The following is a 20,112-nucleotide window of genomic DNA, read 5'->3' as shown; positions in this document are numbered from 1 at the left end:
TGGCAGAGGTAATACATTTATCTCCATTGTGCTTCCCCATGTGTCGGTTTCGAAATGACGTTATCCACCCCAGATTCCTCGGCACGCATGCACAGAAACCCCGAGTAATGAAGTAAATTAGGATGGCCTGACCATATGGCATGCCTCCCAGATGAGGATTGCAGAAGGAAAAGAGTTAAAAAAAAAACTTTTAAAGAAGCTGAAAATACCTGAGAGAAAGGTTGTGACTCCACAATAAAGCAGTGGGAGAACTTCCTGATCAACTCGTCCAAAAAGGCCAATTGTTCATCGATATTGCTCAAGTCTGATTTTCGTTCAGGAACAGAACCATTTTGAAATTTTGACTCTTTTTGTCTGAATGCTCCAAATTGTGTTGAAAAGACCATTTGAATCGCAGATTTTGTGCTAGTAACGGCAGGTTAAAAGTGCCTGGCAAGCAGAACTGAGTCACTGTAAAAGCACACAGTACATGTGCTAAGGGCGTCATTTAGCATTCTGACATCATTTTGAAAGTCATGTATTCTCAACTAGATCTCCATCATACAGTTTGTCTGTCTTGGTGGATGTCCCCCCCTACCAAGTGTACTCACCCCCTCGGTATGATGTACATGATTAATATGAATACATTAAATGCATTCCCTGGTGTGTTGCTGTCCATTGCAGGTGCTCTCCATGAATAATTATTTTTCCGTGGGTCCCGATGCACTTATGGCATTGAATTTCCATCGGCACCGCGAGAGGAGCCCTGGGCTTTTCACCAGCCGCTTGCTCAATAAGGCAAATTTTCTTTATTTAAACACCTGTCTTTGCCTTGGATACCTTACTGACAAAATTTTATATTTTGGTCTTGTTAAAACTAACACTTTTTGTGTACCTAAGATTGGTAATCAAAGTGCTCTCTGCCTGTGATGCGTTGCACAGGCCGTGTATTTCTTCTATGGAACCAAAGACTGTCTGGTCCAGGAATGCAAAGATTTGCACAAGAAGGTTGAGGTGAGTGTTTTTGGAGAGAAGTCATGACCTTCCAAGTATTGATGCTATGTCGTAATGTGTGAGAGCAACTTCTCCGATTTTAATGAACTTGTTGGGCTTCAAGAGCTATTTGCGTGAATTGGTCCTCGGTGAGAATTCCTTGATGGAAAGTTTATGTTGGTATTATCTATTTGTCTGCAAACTAATTTTAGGGGTTCAAATGGCTCGGACGACTGGGTCAGGGTTGAGGGATGAGTGTCACACTCCTATGAAGTACCACTTTACAGTCAGAGTTTCAAATAGCCTCTTCTAGCCCAACTAGTACTGCCTGGCTTCTCGTTTTGACCCTGCTTTGCCAAATGGAGGAAGGTGTGAAAGGCGAGTTTATGGCACCTGAAAACCAAATTTCTTCGGGGAGATAAACCTCGAGCCATGGTGAAGGCTGCCCACCTAGGAGGACAACTGTGAATTAAAACTAATGGTGGTAGGTTGGTTTCTCCCAGCTGAACCAGAGTTGTAGCACCACATACCTGATACGGATAGATGGACCTAACAATGGCCTTGTAATTTTCAGTCTCCTGGGTTGGTGTGCTGTATTGTGCATGCCAGACATGCTGCACTCCACCATGCATGGGAAAAGCGCTGCACCCCACTTCATACTCGAAACGTTGTCCCGCATGACAAACACGGACATTGTTGGTGTCAAGGAGGAAGCATACTAGTTCATATCCCTTTCGATGAAAACAAACACATCATGTTCTATAGAGGCAAGGGTTTATGTGGCAGACACTCCTTTCTGGTAGGATACCTACTATCACTTGCCATGAGTGGCACTTGATGTCAAGGTGCTCAGCATTATTTGGTTTAAAGGCCAAACAGCAACCATTTTCAGAGGTGCCATCTGGAATCTGGCAATAATGGCCAACAAGTACTTGCTATTTCGAACTCTGTTTTCTCAAAACCAAATTTGCATACCATTTAACAACGACATTATTCAACAAAATGGCGAGCACGTGTTGCATTCCACTTGGTTCTGCAGCTGGAACTCGATGGTCAACCAGTAGAGCTTCCAGCCTTGGAGGGGATCATCGTGTTGAACATCGCTTCCTGGGGTGGTGGTTGCCACTTGTGGGAAGGCACAGAGGATGGCCAGTGTCCTCCTGCAAGGTGAGTAGCCATTGCATCTTTGAATATATATTTCAGATTGAGAGAAACTATGATCTTGCTCTTTATCAAGCACACCTGGTTAGTAACTACACTGAAAGTGGGTCGCAAGAGGTTTCCCAACGTGAGAGGACTTCTTTATCTTCCTCTTAGATGTATGTTCATGTGCTGGTAGAGATACTGCAGCTGATTGAGTTTTTGATTTTGCAGGTGGTTTGCTTTTCCCCTCTCTTGCAACATCACACTGCTATGTTTATTCTTCCTGCTTTTTTGCTCATATTGGACTTGCTTGTGCTCATGTAGACAGGACGATGGGAAGCTTGAGGTGGTTGGCGTGTACGGTTCCTTCCATTTGGCTCAAATTCAGGTGAAGTTGGCCAACCCACTTCGCCTGGGACAGGCACACTCCGTCAAGGTATACGCTCGACACTCGACGAGTGGTGCTGTCAATATGTGTTTGTTTGTAAGAATGGTGTACCTACCATCTTATTCTTTGCTATACTTTCACACGAGTCGTGTCCTTGGCCATGACAACACTTCAAAGCGACGTGTCACATCATTGCAGAATTGTACATCAAGATGCATCTGTCTAGTCTGCTTATGTTTGGTACGGAAAGGTGCGATGACGACGATAATGATTGAAGCAAATGTATTCCTTCATTCTTGCAAGACAAGTATATGTACATATTTAAATTGTTTAAATATCTACATTTTCCTGTCTCGCTCTGCCCCTCCATGGCCTCCATATACATATCGTTTACCTGTTTCGATATCGCAGAGAGTTCCAGTTAGTTTGGAAATAAACTTTATTCATGGTGTTTTATTGGAGGGGGTTGTGGGGCAGGTGGTGGCTTCAGAAGTGCATGGTGCTTTTTTTTTTTTTTTTTTTTTTAAAGGAGCAAGATGCATTATAAGAGGGGTGGGGTTGCAGTGCCCCTCTGGTTCATTTGAGCTTTGGGCTCCTTCTCAGAATTTGAATTTAATTTTTCACCCATAATGTACAAAGCATTAAATGGTGCCAATAATCCCAGCAAGGTCACATTATCCTCCTGTGAACTATAATTAAAACGTCACACTAAACGTTGGGGCAAACCCTCCGTACATTTGAATGATTTGATCTGGCGTCACGCTCAATTCCCCAATGGATTGATTGTCATATCTAACACGCTCAATCCGTCACTACGATGTGTACTCCAGAATCTGCCTTGGTTACCTCTGCCGCCGAAGGTGAAGGAGGTTGTGTTTTCACCCCTTTCTGTCTTTTTGTTTGTATATTGGTTAGTCGATTTTGTTTGTCCGTTTGTCGCCTACAGGTCACAATTTTAAACCGATCTTCACGAAACTTCACCGCATGATGGAGTTTGTCATAAGGAAGAAGTGTTTTGCTTTTGAGGTCAAAGGGTCAAAAAGTTAATAACATAGGTGACATTTCTAAAATCCTTTATTTTCATCCAATTGAAATTTGTGGAGGATTTATTTTTCAGGTCACTGAATTCAACTAGCCAATTATTTTTGAGATCAACGTGGACCAAAAGGTCAACATAGTCCCAAGGTCAACAACTAAGGTGGCATTTCTAAAATCCTCAATTTTCATCCGATTCACTTGAAATTTGAAAAGGATTTATATTTCAGGTCACTGAATTCAACCACCAAATTATGTTGGAGGCCCACATTGGCCAAAAGGTCAACATAGGCCAAATTTATAAAATTGCCAATTTTCATCCGATTCACTTGAAATTTGAAGAGGAGTTGCATCTTTGTTCATTGAATTCAACCACCAATTATTTTTGAGGTTAACTTTGTTTCATGGATTTTGCAAGTATTGTGCTCTGCTCGACGTCGTCTTCTTGTTTGTTTGTTTGTTTGCTTGTGTACAGGATATCCCAACAGTTGTGGACGGATCTGGTTGAAATTTGACAGGCAGGTTTGGTGTGTGACAAGGACGAATTGATTAGATTTTGGTGAAGATCCGGATCAGACTACTAGATTTTTTATAAAGTGATTCTTCACCATTGAGAGACAGTACTAAACCTGTGTGTATGTAATTGTGTGTGTATATATATATATAAAATCATATATCACGATATCTGAAAAAGTGGGCGGATTTGGACGACACTTGGTGGACAGGTCGGGTGTGTGGCAAGGACGAATTGATTCGATTTTGGTGAAGATCCAAATCTGGATATGGTGATTATTTAATTGTTAAAGTGATTCTTCACCATTTAGAGATGGGGCCACAAACGATATAGTACTGTATAGGAAGATATTTCAAAAATGTAATGGGCCCAATATGTTCTCGTGGATCAGGCATTATGTAGCGGAGGTATGTGCTCTACCGAGTGCCCTTCTCGTTACCTCTGCCACCGAAGGTGGACAGAGGTTATGTATGTATTCATCCGTTTGTCTGTCTGTGAACAGGATATCTCAAAAAGCTGTTGACAGATTTGAATGAAACTTGGTAGACAGGTTTGGTATGTGACAAGGATGAATTAATTACATTTTGTTGAAGATCTGGATCCGGATACTAGAATATTTTTTTTCAGTGATTCTTCATTATTGAGAGGGCCAAAAACGATATAATGTACAGTCTGGCACAATAGTAAAGTAGTGGATGGGTTATGCAAAAGTTGGTGGATGAGTTGGGTAGGTGCCAAGAACAAGCCTATTTGATCTTGGTGAAGGTCCCGATGCCGATCCGGCCTATCTGTGAGATACAAAACGTAAACTGTTCAGCCTGACAAAGGTACGCATTCTACCGAGTGCCGTTCTAGTTTGTTTTGTGACTTGGTGATGAAAGGTTTTGTTTTGTTTTTAATTTTAATTTTTAAATAACATTGGATCAACACATGCAGCGAAAAGCTCATGCTGTGCAGAGTGGTAATTCTGATGCAGGAAGTCGTGGGAACTGGTGATGGGGAAACTTGAAGGATTTACTGGCACATCATTAACATTTAACAATTGCCTCATCACTGGGCCTGCTTCACCAAAACGACAGGGATAGCTTGATACAATCTATAAATCTGTGGTTTAATTATTTATTTATTGACTTATTTTGAGGGTCATGGGGTGGTGAGTGCAATCCTATTTACCTCTGCGGCTTTGATTTGATTTTTATGATGACTGTGGGTCTCAATCGAAATTCCGATATTCGGCCGTTCCAAAAGTGCATGCAAGTGCGCGCTCAAAATCGAGGATTTGTGGTTTTTACATTGAATATTTTTTCGAGTGAAGATCGCTGTTGTGGCAAAGCTTTTTTGTGGCACTGTGCAATTTTCTTTCCTTCGATCCCATGTCAGCTGACCCTCAAGGAATCCCAGATGCCGATGCAGGTCGACGGTGAGCCTTGGGAGCAAGGCCCTTGCTCGGTTCTCTTGGAGCACAAGACCATAGCCCGAGTACTGGCACGCAGACCCCAGTCAACCTCAATATCGTAAACATCAACTCGCACTGTGTGGCCTTGTCATAGCAGGAATCCCATTGGGACAGCAATGCACCCCTCCCATCGTCACCCGGACCCATTCCCTCCCCCGGCCTTCCCAAATGTACATGTGCCTCCCAAATTTCCAATGGTCGCCTTATCATGCAATTCCATGGTTTTTTTTTTTTTTTTTGAGTTGACGTTTGCTTCATGGGCTTGTGCTTGGCTTTCCAGGTGTGTACGTATTACTTTTCCAAAATGGTTTTTAGTTCCTCATTCCCTTTGAAGTGTCAGGTGCATTGTGCCCCTGTTTGGCACGGCTAAAAATGCTCCATCAATAATGAACATGATGTAATGGCAAGAGGTGATTTACTAACCACGTGGAAGACCAAAAGTGCCAGATTGCTATGCACTGCAGGAGTGGACCACAAGTTATTCGATTTCATTTGTTGCCAACAATGTCAAAGTGATTACCAAACAATATTATCAATAACTTTGTTGTATTAAGAATGTTGAGAACTTTTCTCACCAGATGTTGGTAAAATGGGCATTTCTTTTTAACTTGATGCTCAGTCACGTGAGTCACGATTTGTTAGGGTTAGGGTTAGGGTTAGTGGAATCCCATTGGCCTTTATAATTACTTTATAATGGTTTGGAGGGGGTGGAGGTCGCGGATGGGCAGTGTGTAGTTTTGGATAATTATGTAGTCGATGTTTACAGACTGTCAGCATTACTCAGCCCTTGGGGGCAAAGACCAACCTTCAGTTTTTTTTTTAATTTTTTTTTGTGGTGGATCATTTCTAGGTCATGTAAGCATGGTACATGTTTCGCACTGTATGCTTTAATTGCTTCTTTGCTTTTGTGCTCTTTCATTCGGAAATCCAGTTTTGATGTAAATACGCTGTAAATACGTGCTGGATCGGTTAAACTGCATCTCCTTGTAGGACTCATTGGACCCTCAAGGAGGCCGCTTGATCCAACATAGTGTGCGGAGGTGTTGTTGGGCTTGTATCCTTGAGGAGGCCTCATGGTCTAATTACTCTAACGTGATGTGCGGAGGCATATAAACTACTGTAGTTCTGGATGTTCGATGCTTCGACTAATATCGTGATTTACATCAGTTGGGAGAGGTGTTTATTTGAGGTTTGCTGTTGCCATGTTACTAAATTTGCATTTAAATGACTTGTACAACCTTCTGAACATCCTGCTTGTACAGTCCTCGTAAGTTATGGAAAGGGGAGGTGGGGGGTGGGGGGAGAAGGTAACTTATTTGACTCAATTTCATGGCTTTTGAAGAAGTCTTTTGTTTGTTAATTTTTCTTTGTCATTGTTATCTCCATAAGTAATCCTTGTATGAAGATATGTGAAATTTCATGTTTGGGTCGTGACACCAACCCAAGCGTTCTGTAAAGGCGTTTTGGTTTTTCCGTAACTCTGATCAGTGTAGTTTACTTCTAAATGTGAAAGTGCAGTTTGCACGAAAGGCCGTGATTGAGGAAAGTCAAAGGATGTATAAATTGATTTTGGGAAGATCAAATTCTATACTTTGGTTCACATTCATCTTTGGCATGCTATATTTGAGTTTGTGTGAAAGTGTTATGTTGTCTTTTATTTATTTATTTTTCTTTCTTTTTTAATTTATTTTTTTATCTTTTCCTTTGAGAATAAAACTCGTGTCTTCAGAGTATTTTTTTTTTCTTTTCTCAAAGGTGTCATGGACAAGTCCGAGTTTAGAATGTGCTTGTTTTGTTTAACACTCGCGGGCCCTTCCACCCGTGGAAGTACCTTCGGAAGGCAATGTGCAGCGGCACAGTCTGGGAAATGCATTTTATAATTTTTCGATCCTCGTGGAGGATCTCTAAATCTTACTCATGTTGTTTTTCTTCATCTTCTTCTTGTGGACTTTTTTGTTTCACAGCCTACAGTTTTCATCGAAACTTCCTGAAACTTGGTATGTACATGTAAAAATACTCTGCGCAGACAGTAACCATCTCCAATTTTGAAAATTCCTCCTAGAAAAAAAATTTTGACGTCAAAATATCTCCGCTAATGGAAATCGCCTAAAAAAATTTCCGAAACTAGGCAAGCTTTTTGAATTCTGTTTGCGGGAATCGAACAGAGCATTAGCAAAGATGAATTACCGCACATACGATGCATCACTATGACGTCGTATCAATTTTTATGATGTCATTTGTATTTTTGGACTTTTTTTTTTGTTTCACAACCCAGAGTTTTCATCATATCTTCATGAAACTTGCCATGTATATGCAGAAAGCCCACACACAGACAGTAACCATCTCCGATTTTGGAAATTCTTCCAAGAAAAAAAAGTCGACGTAATATCGCCGCTAATGGCAATCGCCTATACCATTATCTCCGAAACTAGGGAAGCTGTTTGAATTTTGTTTGCGGGAATCAAGCCGGGTATTAGCACAGATAATTTATCGCAAACCTGATACATCACAATGACGTCATCATTAAGAGGACGAGGATTTTAGCTCATTTGAGCTTGTTGAAAGAAATTTTATTGATCACAACATACAATAATGGAATATGATTTGTAAAAACAGCTACGACCAAAGGTGGCGCTATTTCCTCCATATGTCAACTTTGGAGTTCCAGTTACATCCACGATTGTTCCATTGTAGTAAAGATTATTGAAAAGGAAACACATCGGTAATTAACTTACTCTACCTTTCAAACACCAGAAACTCCAACAAGCCTTTCCTCTAAATAAAACAACTTCCACATTTGTTTAACAATGGGGAGGGATGTTATAGGAATGTATCTTTCACAATGCATCCTGAATGTTGTACAAGGAATTCCAATACAGGAGGCCAATTGGCCCATCATGTGTGTACTGCATTAAACCAATATATTGTTGGTGTAGGATGGAGGCCAATTCACCAGGGTGATCATTATATATGTGATTCTTTAAAAAAGAAGATGACAAAAAAAACGGGGGGGGGGAAGAGAAGAGAAGAGAAGAGGTAACACTGAACCTATTCATTTTCTGATGAGGTTTTTTTCTTGCAGCCGTCACAAGCGTTCCATATGTCTACGATCATCGTCATTCCATACCAATATCCTTCGACCCATCTCATGCCATTGTTTCTCGATACATGGCATTGAAGTTTAAACCCAATTACTGCTTCTGCTGTCACTACCTTTCCATAGACCATTCCCTGCATTCATTACTTTGAATGAAAGACCTTTGCCTCTACCATCATGACTCTCTCTTCCACTTGACTCTCAGTGTCACACCAGACAGTGTCCATTCTGCTGAAAATTTCTGCACTTATTTTGTCTCTACCCTTCATTATCTTAAAGCATTGCTATCATTTCACCTCATCACCACCTTTCTAATGTATAAAGTCTCTCTCAGTCTCTCTCACACTCACACTCACACTCACACTCACACTCACACTCACACTCACTTCACTTCACACATTCCTCATAGCTTTGTCTAACTTGACCCAGAATCAGTCGAGTTCTTCTATGAATCGTCTATGGCATGCTTGAATTGAATCTTTGGCAGATAGGGATGTCCCTCAGATATGGTGACTAAAATTGGACACCATTTTCTAGATGGGGCTTAATTTAATTCCTGTACAAAGTAAACACTACTTTACATTTTTTGCCTTCTGTTTACCCCCAGATCCTTCTCCTGGGTGACAGGCTCCAAGATTTCCTCTTGCATCATATAATCCCAATGTGTTTTTTATTATTATTATTATTTTTTAAATATTCTTACCTATTTCCCAGTACCTTACATTTCTTTATGTTGAAGAGTATCTAGATTTTCCTGAATCTGATCATCCCCCTATCTGCTCTCTACCTTACCTTCAAGCTTTGTGCCATTTGAAAATTTGCAAAGCTGACTCTTAACCCCACTGTCCAACTTATTGATGTATAAAATATAAATAATACAGTAATCATCATAGTACTGATCCACGAGGTACCCCACTGTTTCCATCCTCCCATTTGCTTCCCATTACTCATCCAGTTCGTCACCCTGACCAGCCATTCCATAAGCCCTCACCTAAGTGAATAACCTTATATAGGGTACCTTATCAAATGCCTACCACCATCCATAGCATTTCCCTCACCGCTTCTCTTCACCCCCCCCCCCCCATGAGAAACTTTCATAGAACAATAATAAATAAATGTCAAGAAAAAGCTGAATGCTGTTGAGTAACAAAACCAAATGCTATCTTCAAAGAACCACCATGGTTTGGATATAATAGTTAAAATAAATATAGCACAAGAGGTCGAAAGATGCCTCATCCAAAAGACACGATTGAGTAATAGATTTTAAAAGTAAAACGAGCTCTTATGGTTAAAATAAAATGCCATTTAATCAAGTAAGTATTGATTTACTACCTCTAATTTTTGCAATAAAGGAAACTGTAGTATTGGTAAGATCCTTTATCTCGTACTCTTAACGGCCACTATTATTCCCTCGTTCTCGTGGGGTTGGTGAAGGAAGCTTGGTCCCAAGTATTTCATGAACAAGCTGGTCAAGCCCAACGTTGGGCAGGAATTTGTAATGTTCATGGGTCCTCCCAAAAGACACCGTAGACCGTGGGTTCTTTAATAGCAGCAGACGGGACATCCAGTTTAATCACCATCCGAGGGATGGCACACCCATTGATGAAACACCGGGATAACCTTTTCTAGTTGGGCCGGGATTCAACCCAGGCTTGACAGCTTCGAGGTGAGTGTGCGTACCTCTTGGCCATCCTGCCAGCCCACTTCCTTTGTCTGATCATGTCGTCTTATTGTATTTTCCTGCAGAAAAACTCCCCCCCCCCGCCCCCAAAAAAGAAAATATTTCAAAAGAAAAAGAGCAATCCGAAATTTCAGACCCTCGCCAGGACTTGTGTATTTTGTGTACTTGTGTGTATATAGTGATTGAGACAACTGGAACTGCCAATTTATAACTGCTTACAGTGATGACCGGGTACCAAGACGTCACGCATTGATGCAGCCCCGCTTTGATTGGATACCTGACCCTGACCCATGACGTTTTTTCATTATCTATTATTCAATTGAATTTAGAATGGGATTAAAATCAAATGGAAGACCAAATAGATACATCCTGCATTGGAGCAATCAGAAGGAACCCGAATAAGCAAAAAGCAGAGATGAAGTCGTCAGGAGGAACCTGGGTGGGAGTCACATTTCAGCTGCTACTCCTCTACCCTCAAACCCATCCCGGCACAGCCAAGTGAGCCTTATTTTTAAAAAAACAAAGAACCCATATCAAAAAGTTAAATAATCCTGGCTGCCAGACCATGCATCTAATCAAGTTGAAATTAAAATTTTTTATTCCCCCATCATGACGATCATAAATGTGAAGTTTCACATCAATTGAATAAGCAGTTCCAGAGTCCCCGGTGTGTACCCCGGTCAGAATAGGTACACCGTATCCCTGCGTGTCGTAAGAGGCCACTAAAAGGGTTGGCGTCAGGAAGGGCATCCGGCCATAAAAACATCGCTTCAAAAGGAAACCATGATGAGTACAACTGATGGGCAGGGTACAGCCTGAAGTACCCCGTGGGGGTCCTCACCCCCTCTCGTTAAAACTCAAGGTGGGGAACCCGATCGAAGCAAGGGAGGAAATTTTTCCATTTATGATGACCAATCGTCTGATGCCCCACGTGGAGATCGGTTTCTGAGGTTTGGTACATGGAATGTAGGGACAATGACAGGGAGATCTGGAGAAGTGGTTGAAACATTGGTCAGAAGAAGAGTGGACATATGTTGTGTGCAGGAGACACGGTGGAAGGGAAGTGGTGTGAGAATGGTGAAGGGAAGGCAGGGGCAGAAGTACAAGTTTATGTGACAAGGGTGCCCGGAAGGTGTGCATGGTGTTGGTGTCATGTTTTCTGAGGAGTTTGTAGACAGTGTAGTGAGTGTGACTAGAGTGAGTGAAAGGTTGATGATGGTGAGAATTGTGATCGGAAATCTCTTGGTGAACGTCATCTCGGGATATGCCCCGCAGGTCGGTCGAAGCGATGAAGAGAAGAACATGTTCTGGTGTGCGATGGAGAAGTTGATGGAAAATGTGAAAGATGAGGAAGTTGTTGTGGTTGGAGGAGACTTGAATGGACATGTGGGAAGGAGTCCAGACGGTTTTGAGGGAGTCCATGGGGGTTATGGATATGGTGTGAGAAATGGAGAAGGTGAAAGGATCTTGGAGTTTGCTGATGGAGCTGATTTGTTGATTTGTAATACTCAATTCCAGAAAGTGAATAATAAGCTTATTACATACACGTCAGGTGGGTTGACGACAACCATTGACTACCTGATGGTGCGTCAGCGAGATAGGCGAAACCTCCGGGACACAAAGGTGATCCCAGGGGAGGAGACTGTTTCGCAGCACCACCTGGTTGTCTGCGATATAAGGGTGAAAGGTGCGCGGAGAATTCGGCGGGTGAAGTACCAACCGAGGGTGAAGGTGTGGAGGTTGAAAGAGGTGACAGTGAAGGAAGCATTAAGAGAGAGGCTGAGTATGGTTGAAGATGATGTGGTTGAGCTGGAAAGTGGTTGGATGTCAATGACAGATAGTCTATTGGGAGCCGTTAGTGAGGTATGTGGATGGACAAAAGGACCACCGAGGCACTCGGAAACATGGTGGTGGGGTGATGAAGTTGGAAAGACGATTGAAGAGAAGAGGAAGAAGTTCAAGGAATGGCAAAAGGCAAAGGGTACGGTGGAAGAAGAGGCAGCGCATGAAAGTTATAAGGAAGCCAAGAAGGCTGCAAAGAAAGAGGTTGCAAAGGCGCAGGAGGCCCATCGGAAAATGTTCGGAGAACGCTTGGATTCGGAGGAGGGTAAGAGAGCAGTATTCAGGATCGCAAAGCAGATAGCGAGAGAGAGATTTGATGTGACGGGGGTGAGTTGCCTGAAGGATGAAGTGGGACATTGTTGTGGATTCAGATGGAATTAAAGGAAGATGGAAGAGATATATGGAAAGGCTGTTGAATGTAGAAAATGAATGGGATAGAAACATCGAGAGTAACCCAGTTTTAGGACCAGCAGAGAAGATAACTGAGAAGGAAGTTGAGGAAGCTATAAGAGCAATGAAGAGTAGAAAAGCAGGAGGGCTGACGGGAGTTGTGGGAGATATGTTGAAGGCAGCGGGAAGTTGGGGTGTGAAGAGAATGACAGAGATCTGTAATCTGGTGGTGAAAGAAGGCCGCATTCCAGTGGATTGGGAACTGAGTACCCTCGTCCCTCTGTACAAGGGGAAAGGTGACCCTCTGGACTGTGGCTCCTATAGAGCAATAAAGTTATTGGAGCATGGAATGAAGGTATTGGAAAGGGTGTTGGAGAAGAGGATAAGGAAGAAGGTAAAGATTGACGAAATGCAGTTTGGATTTATGCCAGGAAGAGGAACGACAGATGCAATTTTTATTGTAAGGCAGTTGCAGGAGAAGTACATGGAGAAGAGGAAGAAGTTGTTTTTTGGGTTTGTTGATCTGGAGAAAGCATTTGATAGGGTCCCACGTGAAGTAATGATGTGGACATTGAGGAAGTTAGGAGTGGAGGAATGGTTGATCAGAGTAGTGATGGCCATGTACGAGAGAGCACGCACAGCTGTAAGGACGAAGGATGGGAACAGTGGTGAGTTTGAGGTGAGGGTAGGAGTGCACCAGGGGTCGGTACTAAGTCCACTTCTATTTGTAGTTGTGATGGAGGTGCTGGCTCGGAGGGTAAAGGAGGGTTTACCGTGGGAGCTGCTGTATGCAGATGATCTGGTGTTGATTGCAGAGAGTATGGATGGACTGATGGAGAAGATGAACAAGTGGAAGGAATGTATGGAGGCAAAAGGTTTGAAGGTGAATATCAGAAAGACAAAGGTGATGGCAAGTGGTAAAGCATGTGGTGAGGTGGAAAGGACTGGGAAGTGGCCGTGTGCTGTGTGCAGGAAGGGTGTCGGAGTGAACTCCATTCAGTGTACAATGTGTGCTGAATGGGTTCATCGAAAATGTAGTGGGGTGAGAGGGTCATTAACCAGTGTGGCAGCTACATTCAAGTGTAAGGTGTGCGTCGAGGGAGCAGCAGATGAATGAATTGTTGAGTTGGATCTTGGAGATGGTGTGAAGTTGGAAGGGGTGAAAACATTTTGCTATCTCGGAGACATGCTGAATGGAGAAGGTGGATCAGACTCTTCGACGGTTGCTAGAGTGAGATGTGCATGGAAGAAGTTTCGGGAACTGAGTGGCGTGCTGACAAAGAGGGGAGTGTCGTTGAAGCTGAAGGGAAAGGTGTATGCTTCATGTGTGAGGAGTACGATGATTTATGGGAGTGAGACATGGGTACTGAACATGGAGCAGCAACAAAGGCTGGAAATGCGAATGGTTCGGTGGATGTGTGGAGTATCATTGAGAGAGAGGAAGACAAATGATGACTTGCGGAAGATGATGGGAATAGAGTCTGTGATGGAGGTTGTGAAGAGAAACAGGTTGAGATGGTTGGGTCATGTGTTGAGGAAGGATGAAAGTGACTGGGTGAGAGGAGTGTTGGAAATGAGTGTACTCGGAAGTAGAGGACGGGGAAGACCGAGAAAAACTTGGCTAAATGTGGTGGAAGAGGAAATGTGGGCAAGGGGATTAAGAAGGGGAGATGCAGAAAACAGGGTAAAGTGGAGAAGATTGTCATGGGGCCCGCAAGGCTAACCCCCGCTTTAGCGGGGAAAATGGCCTTTAAATGCTTGTGTGTGTGTGTGTGTGTGTGTGTGTGTGTGTGTGTGTGTGTGTGTGTGTGTGTGTGTGTGTGTGTGTTCCAGAGTAAACATTTAATATTTTTCATCAATCCAATATGGCTGCCAAACCATGTGACCTATCCATTATTCCTTCAACTTGTGCACCCATGGCTTGGGGAACATTTTCATGAAGTTTCCCCTTGATTTGTCCAGTCATTCTGGAGAAGATTTTAATTTTTTTTTTAATAGGTTTTAGGGTAAATTCAGTATGGCTGCCATATGTGGAACCTTTTGTTTCTCATGGATAGGTGGTCATATGTGTAAAGTTTTGCCTCGATCTGTTCAGCCACTTCAGAGAAGATTCTTCAAGGTTTACTTTTTATTTTATTTTTTTTCTCAACAATGTAGCTGCCAAATCACATGACTGATGTCATCAATTTTTTTTTGTGGGCCATTTTATCCCAGGATGACCCTCAAAATTTTTTCATACTGATCATATGTAACGTTCTACATTTGCAAGAATGACGTCATAAAAAAAAAAAATCACACATTCCCCATGAGTACTTACCCTGTGCCAAGTTTCAATTTTTTTTTTTCCTTGGTGCAGTTTCAGATAGAGGTTCAAAGTTTTTCAGTTTTTCCAACATGGCTGCCACACCACGTGACCCATGACGTCATAATTATGATTAAAACATTCTACATGAGCCGTCGCTGCTATGGTAAAAATTTTGTCCTGTCATGAAAATTTTGTCTCAATCCAACAAGGGGTTGCGGAGAAAAACACGAAAGTGCTGTGTGGACAGACTGACGGACAGACAACAAACAAACAGACCCAAACACAATACCCTCTCCTTCGGTGAGGGTAATGATCGGTTTCTAAATGTCAAATAAAAGGGAAAATGCAACATGGAGACCCGGTGTACATGGTGGAAATATCTGCATGTTGAGATCCAGGCATGAGTGGGTGAGTTGGAGATGGTCATGACTCCTCCCACACCCAAAGAAGTAAATATGGAGGGCCAGAGGTGCAGAGATGATAGAAACAATGCTGATGCGTCGCCAGCTTCTCCACTACAGGAGCTACGTGAACCCTCACCCTGAAGGCAGATATCCAAAGATAAAGAGGCCTTAACCCCTGTTTCAAACAGGTGGGTGAGAGAGCAGAAATGTCCAATGAAGATGACGAGATTTATCGGTGTTGATTGTTTGGCTTTCAGTGGTGGTGGAGTCACTAGCAACGTTCGAGCCAGGCAAACGTGACCGAAGTCGAGCGATGGCAAGGTACGAAGGCGTGTTAAAAAGTAGGGCCTCTTGTTCTTTTCCTCCAAACCAGGTAAAGATAAAGGATAAATGAGTTGGAAAGGGGGGGGGGTAGGAGGTGGGTGGGAGAGGAGTCGCGTGTTGGTCTAAAATGAGAACAAGGGGGAGAGGTGAAAGGTGTGTGTGCACACAGGATGGGGACAGCAATATGGAGTAGTCGGTCCAGCAAGACAGCCTGGGCAATGCTACTGATTAATTTGGGACGTTCAGGTCATCAATCAAGATGGTAGTAGCTCTGCGAGGTGGGCAGCAGTTCAGAAACAAGGTCTGGCTAGGTAGTTTGAATGTGGGATCGATTGTGGGGGGGGGAGCGGTTGAGGTGGTGAAGATGATGCAGAGGAGATTGAAAGTGGTGTTTGTGTAGGAGACCAAAGGGGGAAGGAGACAGGGTGAGAAAGGTTAATATGAGGGTACAAGCTGTTGCATGCAATAGGGGATGGAAGGAATAATAGCGTGGGAATCATAGTATCACAAGAGATCACAGTGGAAAGATGGGGACGGATAGATATGGCATGGTTGGTGATACAGAGGCAAATGGTGTGTGCTGTGTTGGTATATGGGAAAGACTGGGGTGGAGAAGCATAAATTCAGGGATGCACTGGAAAGGATGATAGGGGTGGTTGAGCTGGAGGTGATACTGTGCATTGTGGGGGACTTCAATGCATATGGGGGAGTAGCGGAGCCAGGTGAAGAGGAACATGTTGGTAAATTTGGTTGGGTAACGAGGAAAATAGAGGGTCAAAAGCTGGTGGCAAGGAATGGGATGGTTATAGCTTGTTCATTCTTTCAAAAGAGAGAAAGCCATGATTACCTGTAGGAGTGGACAGCATAGAACAGAACTGGATTAGGTGGTGGTAAGGAAGAAACAGTTGTGGAGTGTTAAGGATTGCGAGGCAGTGGCGGGAGAGCATGTTACCACCCAGGACAAGCAAATTGTGTTTGTGGTATGGATGAAGAAAAGCAGGGGTGGGAAGATTATTAGGTGGGGAAGTGTAGGGGCAATGTCGTCATGGAGTACAAGGGGAGGGTGAGGGCCAGGTATGAGCAACTTAGCGAAGAAGTGGAAAATTTGGAGGAGTGGAAGTATGGAGAGGCATTTAGGGGAATTGCAGAAGTTTTGTGAAGACCAACGTCAGGAAATGATGTATCGTCGAGGGATAGACACCAGGTAAGATGGACGGAGGAAGTAGCGAAGGCAGTTGGTGAAAAGAAGGAGGTTTGGAAGAGGATGTAGACGGTCAAGGATAGAGGATAGCAACAAGATGTTGGGTTGCTGTCCCTGTATGGGAAAAAGAAGAAGGCAGCAAGGAGAGCTGTGGATAAGGTGAGGAATAATATGGAAGAGGAGGTGTACAACAAGTGGGAAGATGATTCATAAACTGGCTCATGACAGGGATGAGTATGGTACGGACATGAAAGGGGGTGGGGGGCGGTGATTAAGGAGGGGGGCGGGAGGATAGTGACAGAGAGGGGGCAGTATTGAAGGTGTGGGAAGGGTATTTTGGGATTTTGGGGAGCTGTTGAACTGGGAAGGGGTGGTGGCGAGATGGAGCTACCGTGTTATGTAAAGAGGAAAGTGGAGCTGGTAGAGATCATGGAGGAAGAGGTGTGGATGGCATTTGAGAGGATGAAGAAGGGAAGATCACCAGACATTGATGAGGTGTGGAGAGACAGATAATTGCAGTGGGAGAAGTTTGAGTCAGTTGGATAAAGAGGCTGTTGAATGTATGTTTGAGAGTTCAATTCCTGAAGATTGGAAGACAGGGTTAATTGAGCTGATTATGGAAGGAGAAGGGCGATGTTGAAGATCTGGGGAAGTACATGGGCATTATGCTCCTAAGTCATGTCATGAAGGTGTTGGATGGGAGAGAATTCTGGACAGGAGGATAATGAAGAGCGCGGAGACAAAGATCAGAGAAGAGCCACAGGGGTTTAGAAAGGGCAGGGGGATGGCGAATGGGATGTTTATGCGAAGACAGAGAGCGGAGAAGAGGTTTGAGGTGCAAGGTGAAATAGCATTGGAATTTGTGGACTTGGAGAAGGCCTCTGACACTGTCTCGAGAGAGATGGTGATGAGACGGATGGGAGTGCTGGAACCAGAAGTTAGGTTGGTGGAAGGAATGTACAAGGGAATGAAGGGAAGAGTTTGGGTTGGTCTTGTGATGTCTTAGATCAGTGTGACTATCGGTTTGAGGCAGGGAAGCACTCTCAGCCCACTCATGTTTATCGTGGTGATGGAGCAGGTAAGGTGGAAGGTAAACATGAGGGGTCGTATGGGGAGGATGTTGTATGCGGACGATCTGGCTCTCGTGGAGAGTGGGTGGGAGATGCAGGAGTGGAAAGAGGCATTTGGGAAGCATGGGCTGAAGAGTATGGAAAAGACTGAGGTGATGTGGGTGGGGCAGCAGAGAAAATAAATGAATAACAGGTTAGAGGGGAAGGAAATTAGACAGGGAAATAGGTTTGAGTATCTGGGGGAAACAGTGACCGGGGAGGGTAAGTCGGACGATTCAGGTCAGTGCGAAAGTGTCGAGGTGGGTGGAGGGAGTAATGGCAGACAGAAAGATATCAAGGAGATTGAAGGGGAAGTTTCTGATATCGTGTGTAACACCGGCCTACCTTTATGGTCTGGAAACGGTGGCATTGACAGACAACAACAGAGGCTGAAGGTTTGTGAGAACAACTGGGTCATGAGGATTGTGGGATTGAAGAGGGTGGATAGAAGGACGATGGATAAACTAAGGGAGGAGTGTGCAAATGAGCTTTATGGGGAGATTGGTGAAATGCTGGCTGAGATAGGCTGGGCACTTAGTGTAGATGGGGTAGGAGAGAATGGCAAAGACAGCAGATAGGTAAAAGGAAAAGAGGAAGACCGCCGTGGTTGAGATGGGAAGATTGTGTGAGGAGGGATGTCAGTAAGGTGGAGGTGTTTGGAGAGTGGTGAGAGTTGGCTGAGGACAGAGGGAAGTGGAGGAGTATCATGGTCGAGGCAGGGCAGAAGGTTGGTGTCATTGGACCTCATCCCTTATAAAGGGAAGAGGAGGAGAAGGAGAAGACCAAACATGTTCCGATCTCGGTTTGTCTTCCTTTGCCGTTAGACGATACCTAATACATACACACTTGCTAGGGTTACTCATACGTAACATTTAAGTTGTAGTGGATTTTGTGGATCAAAATAACGTGTTCCAGGTAGACCTTGGAGCTGAGAGAGTACTGTGAGTCCGCATGGCCTGGGTGTAATGCTCCTAATAAAGACCCAAGTGCAACCATGTCCGAATGCCCCAAAGCGAATGTCCCAAATGTCCCAAATGCAAAGTGTGGCATTGTTGTTATCAGAACCTTGACACAGACAATTCATTTACATATATATTATTACGAAATGGTTGGACGTGTCTACTCCACCACACACTGCATCGAAAAAAAGGGGGCATTTACTTCCAAACAGTAGATATACCCCAAAAGGGGAAGGGGTTTAAAAAGAAAGGGGATGGGGGAAAAGTGGAGGAAGAGCCCTTAATATACAACATGTAGATCCTGATAATGAGCTCATGAAGAGATGAAAATAATTCCTGTCCTCAGCTCTTGGCACCTTTTTTGGAGAACCCCTTGAAGTACTTCACACAGTGTGGGTCACTCAGGTGCTCACCATGTACCCTTTGACTCATGCTGATCAGAAACATGTCTGGAGATGATGCGAGCTGAAGTGAGAAGTTTCCATTCCACGTTAACACTGATTGGTGTGATGGTCCATGATGCGAGAGAACTCATCCCTGGTTTAATGGGTTTCTTGAACACAATGGTTGAGCTTATACAAAGAAGATACTGACATGCTCACAGGGGTTACCAATGTCTGATTGACCTCCTCCGTGGGCACTTCCTTATTGGCCTGGTCGTCGAGATCATTTTCGCCCTCTTCCTGCTGCACCTGTTGTGCGAAGCATGGTCTGAGTTATCCAGTCATCGACTTGTTAAACTTTAAATCATTCACTGCGAGCTTTAAATAAATGTTATGAATGCTGGAATGGCAAAGTGTGCGTGTGGTTCAAATGAAGGTCGTTGCACCTTTGTTATTGGAAGTGGATGTGGGTTAGGTAGATGTCAATGTCATGCAAGAATGCTTCAAGTGCCAAGTGGTGCCAATGCGTGCTCAAATTGACACCGCATTTGGTGCGTAGTCTTGCATCTGCAACACCTGCCCATGGTGTTGCATAATTTATGATGGCTCGAACGATACCAATGATATGGTGTCCCCCGTAGCCCAGATAGCCCAGAGGAAGGATAGCCCAGAGGTATGCTCACTCACATCTCAGCTGTCTCACCTGGGTTTGAATCACGACACAGCTATGAACTGTCATCCTGGTGTTTCACAGGCAGCAGTGTAGGTCATGATGTAATTTTGTGCAAAATGTTTGTTAAAATAAAACTTTCACTTGATTTTGTATCTTTAAGTTGCAAAGGTTTAAAAAGAGAAATAGGGTGTCTTTTTTAATTATTTTTTTTTTTACAAACAGGGTAAGAATACCAA

At 43.6% G+C, this 20,112-nt stretch overlaps 2 protein-coding genes across 3 annotated transcripts in view; one reads left to right on the top strand and one right to left on the bottom strand.

The window, feature by feature from the left end:
• The window catches only part of LOC147011840 (uncharacterized), a 128,856-nt gene extending 121,890 nt beyond the window's left edge, over positions 1 to 6,966 (top strand). The window contains exons 26-30 of the mRNA XM_085857221.1: positions 664 to 777; positions 922 to 993; positions 2,012 to 2,139; positions 2,440 to 2,551; positions 5,433 to 6,966. Coding sequence (XP_085713347.1) covers positions 664 to 777; positions 922 to 993; positions 2,012 to 2,139; positions 2,440 to 2,551; positions 5,433 to 5,570 — 564 coding nt within the window. The 3' untranslated portion in view covers positions 5,571 to 6,966. The remainder of the gene's footprint in view (positions 1 to 663; positions 778 to 921; positions 994 to 2,011; positions 2,140 to 2,439; positions 2,552 to 5,432) is intronic.
• Positions 6,967 to 8,019: 1,053 nt separating this feature from the next.
• The window catches only part of LOC147011839 (tumor necrosis factor receptor superfamily member 14-like), a 100,834-nt gene continuing 88,741 nt past the window's right edge, over positions 8,020 to 20,112 (bottom strand). For both annotated transcript variants that reach the window (XM_085857219.1, XM_085857220.1), the window contains one exon: positions 8,020 to 19,512. In XM_085857219.1, coding sequence (XP_085713345.1) covers positions 19,363 to 19,512 — 150 coding nt within the window. In that variant the 3' untranslated portion in view covers positions 8,020 to 19,362. The remainder of the gene's footprint in view (positions 19,513 to 20,112) is intronic.

Source organism: Eptatretus burgeri, chromosome 15 (genome assembly GCF_056783735.1).
Source record: "Eptatretus burgeri isolate ZD-2024b chromosome 15, Ebu_testis_v1, whole genome shotgun sequence".
Classification (NCBI taxonomy): Eukaryota; Metazoa; Chordata; class Myxini; order Myxiniformes; family Myxinidae; genus Eptatretus; species Eptatretus burgeri.
The sequence above is the reverse complement of the archived record's forward strand: the minus strand, read 5'-3'. Positions and strand labels throughout refer to the sequence as shown.